Below are 12372 nucleotides of genomic sequence, written 5' to 3' on the forward strand. Positions count from 1 at the left end.
TTCATGTTAGAATATTAGACAGTGGAGAGATTGGGATGAGAAAGAAATTCTATAATACTCTGAAATATAGTAAAAAATTAACAATGTTGGACTTTCAATATTACTATGTATTAAAAAAAAAAAGTTGAATTGTATAATTTATTAGACTTTCAATATTTATTTTGTGTATATTTAAAGTTTAAGTACTTAAACTTTCATAAAGAAAATACTAATGAAACTTTATTAATAATGAAAAATAAAATACAGAGTTTTTTCCATAATATTTATTAAAATTAAAAATTAAAAAAATTAAAATATTTATTTTATATATTTACTATTAATAACATATCATTAATTGAAAGACAATCTAATATTTAAAGCATGTTTACTTATGATCAATCTATAGGTTTAAGGTTCGATCCTAAACTCAAATTTAATTATTGTTTTTTAACTAAATGTGGGTGGAGAGTTGAGCGGATCACAACTGTCCAACCAACACTGGTTCCCAGGGGCGGATGTAGGGGAGTCAAAGGGGGCATTTGCCTCCCTTCATCCTATTAAAAAAAATAAAATTTAAATCCAAAAATAAGGGTTAAAGTGCAAAAATACCCCTAATGTTTTGGATCAGGAGCAATTTTATCCCTAACGTCTAAAATGGTACAATTTTATCCCTAACATTGATAAATTGGGTCAATTTGAGAAATAATTCATCAAACTGTCTTCTCGGTCATGAATAATAATGTATGAAATTGATCCAATTTATCAACGTTAGAGGTAAAATTGGTGCAAAATTATAAAATTGATATGCAATTGGTGCAAAATAAAGAAAAAAATGACTGTATTTTATAATAGTGTCTGAAATTGATCCAATTTATCAACGTTAGGGATAAAAATTGCTCTTGGCTACAAACATTAGGGGTAAAATTGCACCATTTTAGATGTTAGGGGTAAAATTGCACCTGACCCAAAACGTTAGGGATATTTGATGCGTAACAACCCGAGAATCCCGGAAATGGATGATTACGAGTCGGAAACATTATAATTTACGTTTTTTATCAAAAAAAAATCATGAAAATAATGCATGATAATTGAACGATTTTGCATTTTTCGTCACAAAAAATTGAACAGTTTTGCAGTTTTTGTCATAAAAAAATTGAACAGTTTTACATTTTTTGTCTAAAATTTTTTTACGTAGAATTTTGCCCCCCGCTCCCTCAAATCCTGGATTCGCCACTGCTGGTTCCACAGTTAATTGATCGCGATTCTGAGCTGGTTTTGTGAGGTATAAATACCTAGCTTAAAACAACCTAAAAAAGTGACCAATTTTTAATGAACCAAGTTAACCTGGTCAGATTGGTCCGGTTATCACAACATTACTAAATACTATGCTCGTGAATTGTAAAAAGAAAATGGTGTATTTTATTGTAGTTATTTTGAAAACGTCATAAAGAATCCTAGGCTAAAATGGTATGTCTTGTATGTGCACAAGGAAGGTACATGCCAAAAATGTTATGGTAATAATGTGGCGAGAAACTCTAGATAAGGGAATGGATGGTTTTTTGGGCATTACCATGTGGCCTATGGGATGCAGTTTATTAGTACTTCTCAAAAGTCAGAACTTGCAAATTAGTCTTCGTTAATGCATTCAGATTTTTGACATACTGAAACGCCTCCTCCAAGGTAGGCTTTATTTATCTTTTTCATTTCCTTCAGACCCTCTGTTTCTTTCAAGAAAAAGTTAATTGCATTCAAGTCGATTCAAATTTACAAAAACAATCCGCTTAACACAGCTTATTTAATACGATTAGATCTAGTTGACGACCCACACTTTGTGCAGGATATATAATATTTTATCAAATACTCTAAATATATTATTAAATTCGAGAACACATATTAATTAACATTTTAAAATTTTATTTATTCATGATAGAAATATAAAAGTTAATTACATTAAAAAAAAAACATTAAAAATTAAAATCTCTTCAAAATAATTTTTTGTGGCTTTAAATCTCAAAGCATATCTAACATCAATTTAACAATTGATATTAATATATATACTGGGATTTAATATCAATATTCTACAGTTAAATTTACAAATCTTTTAAATTTTATGGTATATGACAAAAAAAAAAGTAATTTTATTCCTAATATTTATGATATAGTATTTACGATGACAGAACTGTCTTTATTCCTACAGTACCAACTAAATTAAAGACCCTCTATAAACACTTCTCATAAATTTTCTCAACTTATATAATATAGATATCATATATAATCATACAGAACATATAGATTGGTACAAAAGTACACTCAAATTCCACAACCTGGGATCCTGTCCGTTATTTTTGCAAATGAAGAAAGATGTCTCTTCTTTTCACTAAACTTGACAATACCTCAAGAATCCAAATATAAATTAACTGGCATGCAATTTTTCTGTCAAAAAGGTAGACAGCTAAATGAATCTTTGACTAAATCCTAGTTTCTTAAAAGCTCTAAATGACAATTAAAAGTAGCTTACATTTTACATTTCCAACAATTTCTATTCAAACCATAGGACGAAACAGAAAGATAATCCATGCAAACGACTAGTGGGCTAAAATCCTGCGAATTTTCTACTTCTGAAATGCCATCAAGGCTTTGAAGCACATGCAATCACATGTGACTTGAACTTCTCAAGCTCTGCCAACACCTCCTCTTCTGGCCGATAGATCAAATCACTCATTCGCCATATCTGCAACAAACGTAACAGTTTACCATAACATTCAATCATTGCACTTAGTATATAATGAGAAGCTTCGACTTGGCTTGAACCAAAGGAAACAAAAAGATCAAGCAGAAGGCCCGAATTATTCGATGAAAAGAAAATTAGCAACTAACCCTTTTAATTTTCACGATTTCTATCCCTTCAATTTTGATGAATTACCTTCAAGAGTCTAACATCATTTTGAAATAAATCTACATTATCTTTTACCCCCATACTTAAAAATCCTTTCAAATTCCTGTTCTATCGAACTAAAAGTAAAGAAAGTTTTCGTATCTATTTTCTTCTCTAGCTTTTGCAGATCTCCCAAATAAACTGAATTCTAAATCATCAGCACGGATACAGTATGATTTCATAGGGAAAAAAAAGTTGTACCTGTAATGTCCCCCCACCTCCAGTGGAGTCACAGTCATCTGATACACTTACTATTGTCCAGGGATCAGATGCATTCCAATGAAAATCTACGACTTTATCCCTGAACAAATTGGAACAATAGAAACTTCAGAAAATATCCAGAAAGAAATAAGAGATTACATAAAAAAAAAAAAGAAATCTGGTTCTGGACCACCTAAAACATCCAGGGAATTTAACAGGTTGAATAAATCAGCCATCGAACAAACTGCTGGAAGCAATTCTAATAGATCTACTGACATTGAAAAGCCCTCAGAACAAGGTTACATTTGATATCATATTGAAAAGTTCATACATAAAGTTCATAAGTTTTCAATGAAAAAAAAATCGAGCAAAATATGTAGACAGGAAATTTTGAAAAAAAAAACGCCAGCTTGGAAGAAATTGAAAAGCATCTAATAGAACAAACATGAGCCATTATTTTGATCCTATAACCAAGCCTAGTATCCTCCAAATAGAAATTGAACTGTGGCCAGATCCGATACAAGGGAGCTCAGCAGAACACCTAGTTGTTTATGGTTTGAGCAGTGAAATAGTACAACTCGGAATATTCTTCTCATAATAAAATTCATGTTTCCATGGTTCATAGGGGAGGGCCAGTAAATTGTTAGGGCGACCCACAAAATGATCTTTTTGTCAGAGGCAGAATGTGAGGTGGCGATGACATAACATAAAATTGCTTTAGTTTTATTAACCATTAAGACATTCCACATTTTTGAAGGCAATTGGACTATTATACTAAAACTCACAGTAGAAAATTGCAGTCTGAAATCAATAATTTTGAGTTCCAAACATAAAATATAGGAGTTTTGAAATTCATCTGTTCCATAATTGACTTGATCTGAGTTAACCAATTTAGTCCTTCGCCCAATGCAACAAAGAGAAACAAACAATCAAGTTACAAACCTGTGCCCTGCGTGTTGGAAAAATAATCCAGCAGGAGAGCTTGGAGCTCTAGTTGGACGCTCTGTCTTCTTACCAACCTGCAATTACAAAAAGTTAAAACAACAAAAGCATTGCCCACTATACCATCATATAAACAACAATTCTGAGCATTGCCATCAAACATCTGAACTAAAGTAAGTACAGCAACTGAACCAAGTCTTTTGAAAACTTCAAAGGCTAAAATGTAGAAAAAAGTTCACTGTAAGATGGAGTTGCAACATCAATACTAGAGTGAGATTAAAGATCAAAACATGTGCATGGAATCTTTTCTTTCTTTTCATTTCTTTTCATACTTTTTCTAAATTTCACTTTTCAGGGTATACGAATTTCAAATATAATGTGTCAGTAGGTCTGCTATGCCAAGGGGATACCTTCTCATAATCCCAGATGTTTAAGAGGCCATCCTCAGCAGAACTTCCAAAAACAGATGACTTGTCTGGGGACCACTGGAAAATGAATGTAAAAGTTAATAAATTTTTACCCAACTAGCACTTTTGGATAACAGACCATCAGTGGACGTTAGCTGGTACCTGTACACAAAGAACAGCTGCTTTGTGACCCTCAAACTTATAAACAGGACTTCCAACTCCATTTGAAATGAGATTCCGACGATCAAACATGCGAACAGAATTATCTGCTGACCTGGAAAAGAAAATAAAACTAGCATTAAGCAAACCAAAAATTTCTCACATCATAAAATATGTAAAAGATAAGAAATATAACTAATTAGCTTTCATCAATAGGTGAGAAAATCAAGATACTCGGTACAAACAGATCGGGAAGAAAAAAACCTATAATGGACATAAATTAAACCATACCCAGTTAAGATAAGGTTATCATCCTGGGGATTCCAATCAACACAGTGAAGGTCAGCATTATGTGCCTTTTCAACCTATTGATCAGGAAACAGAAGGGCATAATATGCAATTCCATTAGCTGAGATGATTCCAGAATGCATAAACAATTATAGAAGTGTTACTAAAATGTTCAACAAGAATATGGAATTCGCTTCGAAATATTTTAAATTTTATAGAAGGAGATTGCACAACATTTCTTTTGTCGTAAAAATTGTTAGTTAAAACTACAACAGTTGAAGAGTTGTACATCAGAAAACTGGGATCAACGCCCACTATAGAGGTGAGTGGGTCTTGATACTAGGTTTGTTTGGACAGCTTCTATTGTGATTATAAAGCTGAGACCAAGAACTATACCAAAAATTAATGAATGAAGGAAAAATCAAGCTCCATTTTCCCCCAAGTAGGAGATACAACTGCACATAATGGTTTTAGACTGCCAAGTAGGAAAAATCAAGCATGCTTGTGTCATTTGTACCAACTGTATATTTGGTTGTCAATTCCATTAAATACCATAAACTGCCAATATAGTATAACAAGACAAATTTCAATCACAAACAAGAGAAAACTTGTCAATGAATTTCAAACACTAAAAGACATATATCCATATAAAATATGAGGCCTCTAACCTTGACTGCTGGGCTAGAGCCAACTCGAGCATCCCACAATATAAGGCAAGAATCATCACCAACACTACAAAACTCCTGTGCACTTCATGAGAAATACAAATTTTATCAGGCACGAACCGAAACCTCAAGCAAATTATTAGTTTTCCATCAAAGTAAACCTAAACAGCATGCTTGAGAAAAAGATAAACTTTTCTTTTTATCTCTCATTTAAGAACAAGAATGGTTATAGAATTTCCTAATACCCGGGATTTGATTGTAAATAACAAGTTTTCATGGTCCTGATTGTTGCAGGAGATATTATCAATCTAAAGGGGATTGATAATATTTCATTTTCTTCATTTATTTCCTTTCATGATGATTCATTTCATTTTATTAGAAAAATCTGGGGCGCAGTGATACTTGTTTGGGTCCTAAACAACTGTTTTGAAATGTTTGGAATGATAATCAGTAACCAGTAGCTTTTAGGCAACCTACTAGCCTTTAATTCAAACATTCTATAACTTTTTTTCTATTCAGCTAATATCTTATTTAAATATGCTTCTTTTTTCACACCATATAAACCTCTCAAAGTTAAAATATCTTTTCCGAATTAAGTTTTCAATATAAAAATGTCATTTTTGCAAAGTAATAACTAACAGGATATCATAAACAGTAAAATTAAACTGGTTATTATATAACTATTAAAACAGCATACAAATTTATATTTTCTTAAGCAATTATATTTGGGTTAAGGTACTCTCTTACCAGTAACATATGCCAAAGTTTTCAAATTTTTCTTTGGACTTAAAAGTCATGCAACTTTTCCCTGATTATAATCCCTCAATTTTACCCTACGCAATAGCAGCTCTAAGATTGGAATTCTACAATTTTGCACCTCCGAAGTCATCATTTGTAACCCTTGATCTTAATTTTCTTTTCAATCTTTCCCAATTCCTTTGAATAATACCTAGAGTTTAATCAAATAGCTATATATATTATGAGGACTCAATGGACAATGCAATAGCATAAAAAAGAACGGCTAGCATCTTAAAGGCAAAATTTGCATAAAGCTATTCACTGTAAATTGCAACCATAAAGGACAATGAAGTACAAATGCATCAGTTTTGATGCATTTTTCGGAAAGAAAGTTGATGTGCAGCATTGATGCATTAAATCAAGACTACCCAGTATACCTGGATGGACAAAATGCCACATCTTCTACTGTATCTTCATGCCCCTGGTAGATACCACGTGGCCCTACAGAAGGGCTGTCAGCAGCTTTGTCATTACCATCCCCAGCCCTTTTAATAATTGATCCATCAGATCCTGCAGTTTTGGCTGTTGCTGGGTCACTGGCAGATGTTATATGGTCCTGGATGCTCCACAAAACTACTGACTTGTCCTTCCCTGCAACAAAAATCTCTTTGTTCAAAAGAAACCTTCATATATCTTAATTTAAAAACAACTTTATTCAGGAAGTACAAAGAAATAGAAGAACACAGATAGACCAATATAAACACCGATCAAAAATTAAGTGCAATAATGCCGACAGATAAGGGAGGGGGAATTTGCTTTAAGCACAAAACTATTTAGCTGCTATCTTTGCAATTACTTATTTCAGTACATGTGTTGTACATAATTCATAAATTCTGAAAATTCCTTAAAAATTATTCTTATACTATAACATAGGCAAATAAAAAATAATTATTTTATAATTTATGCGCTACAGAATATACCATTTCTTGTTGCATTGAAAGATCAAACTGTAATATCTAAACTCTAAAATAGTATGTATTTTTTTAGTCTTACAAAATGTCTAATGTACATTGTACACATACTAAGATTACATATATAATTTTAATCTTAATAAATCAAAAAATAATTACATTTTAATTTGATTTTGCATTGCAAATGGATTTTCCTATTTGTGATAAATTAATGATATGAAAAAGAAAATGAATAATTTTATTGTTATAACAATTCACATTTTCAATTACATTTTAATTTGATTTTGCATTGCAAATGGATTTTCCTATTTGTGATAAATTAATGATATGAAAAAGAAAATGAATAATTTTATTGTTATAACAATTCACATTTTCAATCCTAAAAATACTCGTATGTAGATAATAATTTCACAAGTTTTTCATTCCTTTAATCAGTCATTCTCACTCAATTCAAAATTAGTATTATGCTATTGCAGATTTTTAACTTTTCAAGTTTTTACATATAAATTAAATATATAAATAAAAAGTCTAATAAAGATAAATTTAACAATACTAGCCAAATGATGAAAATAGTTTAGATGACTATAAGTTATACGCATAGTTGTTAGCCGGATCGGTGGTGACTCGGCCGGATCGGCCGAGTCCACCGATTTGGTAGATTCATGCCACCCTATAAGAAAACTGTTTTTCAATTTTTAAAAACTCATAAATGCATGCAGAAGAACTACTGTTGTTTTTTCAGATGACTACACTTCATAAAAAAAATAAAAAAGGTATGCAGAAGTTATGGAATAGAATAGAAATAGATGGAATAGAAAAGGAATTGGAAAGCCTGGTTATGGACAAAGAAGATGATGATGATTCTTTTGATGCGGATGAATTCTATGGCAATTAGTTTTATTAGGATTACATTAAATTTGAATTTTAACTTAAGCAATTGGTTGATAAGTTGATATAATTTCTATTTGGATAACATGGTTAATATTTTATTTTTTTATAATATTTTGAATTTGATCCGAATCTTACGATTCGGTTCGATTCACAAGTCCCGATTCACAAAATGAGATTTCGAGTCACAAGTCGAATCTCAATTTAACAACTACGGTTATACGAAATATGCATGTTGAGGGAAAAAAATTATTATTCCAAAAATGTTAAATCCTCTTACTTAAATCATCAACCAAATGAAGGCTCTCCTAACTGTAATTTATAAACATTTTACAAATAATAAATCTAACTTTCTAACCTCCAGAAAGCACAAAGGGTTCAGTTGGACACATTGCAAGAGCAAATTCCGCATTATCTTGATGTCCTGTCAAAATCTGTCAGAAAAGTTGCAGGTTAAAATGGCCTCATGTTCTACACGAAGCAAATGAATTACAGATTCCAACTGCCTCTAACCAAGGTCAAGCAACAAGATGAAACATGAGTGTAGAAAGACATTAATTCAAATTTAAGTACCGATCTATTAGTCAGTTCATCATGCGTTGATTACTTTGCATGAGATCCCTAAACTTTTTTACATCATCTTCCTCAAACTTTCAAAATGCAAAAAAAAACCTTTTTCCCTTTTGTAATTTTTTCCATTTTATATATAAAGAAAATTCATAAACGTATACCTTATAATTTTAAATTCTTAATGTACCCTTATACTTTAATTATTTACACGTTTCCCATGTTTCTGTTTCCAATCATTTGCACAAATACTGTTTGCCCATGTCAGTTTCTGCTTCAGTGCAACATGGGAAGGAACAATAACTGATGGTGGGCTATCTTTTCAAATGCATCAGTGGACCCACCCCACGAGAAAAGGAACTCTTACCCACCCCACGAGAAAAGGAACAAAGAGTGCTAAGGACAAAAAAGTATACCAAATCAGGACGAGAATTTGTAGCGCCATAAACAGCATGGCGATTAGGCTGTGCTTCAACATCCCATATGAGAACCTAAAGGCAATCCAGGCAAAATTAAACTTGGTCAATTAATAAATCATGCAAAAAGAAAAACATCCTCAAGCCAAAATAAATCAATTAAGAGATTTCTGAACTCACGTCAGGGCTGTCAGTATGAGTAGCCACTATCCTGCTATTTTGTGGGAGTTCCCTGATTCTGTTAACCTGCAATAATATTTTAGTTGAGGGAAAATGATCTCTTTAAGACTTGGCAAGAAGAAAGAGAGGAAAGAATGTTAGGGAGAGTTAGTTAGGCAACTGAATATAAGACGACTGCCTGTGTGTGATAATTTCATTTAAAATAAAAAGATTTGTCAGAAAATAAATTCCAATGGAGTTAATTGTCTTTTAAATACCCTTGCCTGTGTGTGTTGGATTTTTTTTTTTTTTTTGTTGAAGATAATATGTATACCTCTCCAGGATGTATGATGGTTTTGTACTTCTTCACAAATGGAGATCGTGACTCTTCGTTAAACTGATAAGTGAAGCAACAAAAAGTTAATTCAAGAACTGAGCTAAATAAACAATTTAATAAATCCAAGAGTGTCAAGATAAAAAAACAATTACCTGAGCTATATGCTCTGCAGCAGCAACTCTAGGCTTCACAACTTCACAGTTTGCAATGACCAAAGTATTTGGAACACTACCATCAGTCTGTCCAAAAAAAAAGAAAAACCCATTCATCACAAGGCACGCTAATTTTAACATTGGCAAGACTTATAAAACAACATATATAACTACTCGGTTCGGAGTGGGCAGCATCGAGGTTGCAGGCTTGAGTAAAGAGCGACCAAAAGGATAGCTACAGGACAGGAATGAACTGAATCTCATCTCGAAAATGCGACCATGGCTTATTAGTAAGGTGAGGATCCAATACATACAAATGCATTTTAAAACCGTGAGATTTAAGGTGTTGAATTTAGGCCAAAGTGGACAATAACTACATGGATTGGGTCAAGTCGTTACATCAGATCTCAAGCAGAGGAAACAGAAATTTGCATCACATAAAGACAAAAAAAAACAAAAAAAAAACGATACATAAACTTCCTGACAAAAAAAAAATTTGTAAGCAACAAAATTCTCAAAAGTTCAAAAGCAAAAGAAATTTCATTTCTGAGAATTGATTGCATCTCCTTGTTGCTAAAGCTAAAGATTTGTTAAGATAATTCAAAAGCTCTTGTCATCTTAAAAGTGTGCAGTCAATGCCTGGTACGCAATATGGCACACTAACTAATTATCTGCGTCTCCAATTCATACATTCAGTTAAATTTATGGAAAAACTTTCAACAGAAACTCCACAAAATATACACAACTAATATGACGCTTTCTCGGTAACAGAACGGATAGAACTTGCCTGCTCCGAAAGGTAGAGACGCTGCCGATTCTTGTAAGTAGCTTGCTCAAGCTGTGGACCCCACCTGTTGACAACAAAGTCATTTTCTCACTCTTTCAGAAATTTTTCTTGAAAAATGAAAATGAACACAGTGATACTAGGGTTTATAACAATAGTGGCAAAGATAATCCTAAATTACTAATGGATCAACCTTGAAACAGAAAATAAATAGCATTACCACAAAAACCCTAGACACTTGAAATTTTTGAAAAAACCTAGAAAAAGAGGGAAAAAGAAATACCGGCACGAAAGAGAAGGCCAAACGAGATTATGATTAGCGAGCCAATCATAAAGTACAGGAACCAAAGACTTCCATTGAGTGTACTTCTCATCAATACTATTCTGATGTGCCTTCTTTCCTTCCTTCATTTTCCCGGCACTCAGCTGTTGTTGCTGCTGCTGTTGATCTTTCTCCTCTTTGGGCTTGGGTTTTCGGCCTCGCTTTTTCGGCACTTGAGGCTCCATCTCAGAGCTAAAGCTCTCGTCTACTCTTTTATATTGAAGATGAACGGAAAAAATAAACAAAAACAGAAGAAAACAAAAAAGCTTGAAATGAGAGCTGAAATGAAACCCTCCGGGACCAGAGTGGACCTACCCACCTAACTGTAGATTTGTGAAAATGGAAGATGGGTTTGCTGCAATATAATGGTGAATGCCCAGACAGATGAAGAGAGGGTTTTAGGAACGTAACGCTCTTTTTTAAGCGGTGACTGACACGCGTCGGTAGTTAAAGCAGGAATGCAGGAACGTTATGTCTTTTTTGAGATAGTATCATATTTTGCCATTACCATTTTAAAACTTTCAATAAAATTACAAGTTTAATGCTTTAAAATTACCAACAAGGGCAAATTTAATCAATCGTCCTGTTAATATTGCAAAGGATAAGGTACCAAAATAGATCTAAGGTTTTTTGGAAGTATTAATTTAGATTTAATGTTCAAAATAGCACCAATATAGGCTTAACGTTTATAACATAATATCAATTTAAACTTAACGTTTACAATATACAGTAAAACCTCTATATAGGAATACACTTGGGACCAGACTATTTATATAACAATTGGGAGGTTATTACTAAATAGAGGTTGGTATAATTATGCCTATAATTATGTCTATAATCAATACCCAAAAGTTTACAAAATCAAGCCTTATAATTATGCCTAAGTTTACAAAATCAAGCCTTATAATTATGCCTATAATCAAGCCCTATAATTATGTTTAATACAAATCAATCAATAATATATTTCCTAAATAATAATAGGGTGTTTCCCACTCATAGATAATTTCAATAGTTTTTTTTTTAATATTTTATAATTTAGTTTGAATTCTTAATATATATTACTATATAGAGGCATAGTTTCTAAAGGTGTGACTTGAAAAGTGTATAACAAATAACATTTGGGAGGTTATTCCTATTTATAACCGGGCCCAAGTTGGGACCGAGTTTTTCTATAACAAAATAGAGGTTATTCCTATATAGAGTATTCCTATATAGAGGTTTTACTGTAGCATCAATTTAGGCCACGCGTACAAAATAGCACCAATATAGGCTTAATGTTAATAAAATAATACGAATTTAAGGTTAACGTTTACAAAATATATCAAATTTAAGCTAAACGTCATAATTAAATTAATCGCATTATATTCTTTCTATATTAACTTTATATGTTATCTTTTTATTTAGTTTTATATTCTTATTTATTATAATACAATTAATTAGTATTCTTCTCCATTACGATCTT

General features: G+C 32.1%; 1 protein-coding gene across 1 annotated transcript; it reads right to left on the minus strand.

Annotated features, from left to right (window-relative positions):
• Window positions 1-2208: 2208 nt before the first annotated feature.
• LOC136202629 (WD-40 repeat-containing protein MSI4) lies at window positions 2209-11274 on the minus strand. The gene is made up of 15 exons (XM_065993370.1): window positions 10872-11274; window positions 10592-10655; window positions 9805-9891; window positions 9650-9712; window positions 9337-9402; window positions 9157-9231; window positions 8532-8607; window positions 6752-6965; window positions 5580-5661; window positions 4915-4988; window positions 4627-4738; window positions 4468-4542; window positions 4058-4134; window positions 3116-3215; window positions 2209-2710 (listed from the first exon to the last, which is right to left on the minus strand). The coding sequence occupies exons 1-15, from the start codon at window positions 11093-11095 to the stop codon at window positions 2609-2611; spliced, it is 1491 nt and encodes a 496-aa protein (XP_065849442.1). The 5' UTR covers window positions 11096-11274; the 3' UTR covers window positions 2209-2608.
• Between the last annotated feature and the right edge of the window lie 1098 nt (window positions 11275-12372).

This window comes from Euphorbia lathyris, chromosome 8 (assembly GCF_963576675.1).
Source record: "Euphorbia lathyris chromosome 8, ddEupLath1.1, whole genome shotgun sequence".
Classification (NCBI taxonomy): Eukaryota; Viridiplantae; Streptophyta; class Magnoliopsida; order Malpighiales; family Euphorbiaceae; genus Euphorbia; species Euphorbia lathyris.

Coding starts and splice junctions, on each gene's coding strand:
- LOC136202629 (XM_065993370.1), bottom strand. CDS start 11,095: ATGGAGCCTCAAGTGCCGAAAAAGCGAGGCCGAAAACCCAAGCCCAAA. Junction 8,608..9,156: donor CAAATTCTCGTCCTGATTTG/GTATACTTTTTT, acceptor CTTTTCTGACAG/ATTTTGACAGGACATCAAGA. Junction 4,543..4,626: donor CAGCTGTTCTTTGTGTACAG/GTACCAGCTAAC, acceptor TTCATTTTCCAG/TGGTCCCCAGACAAGTCATC.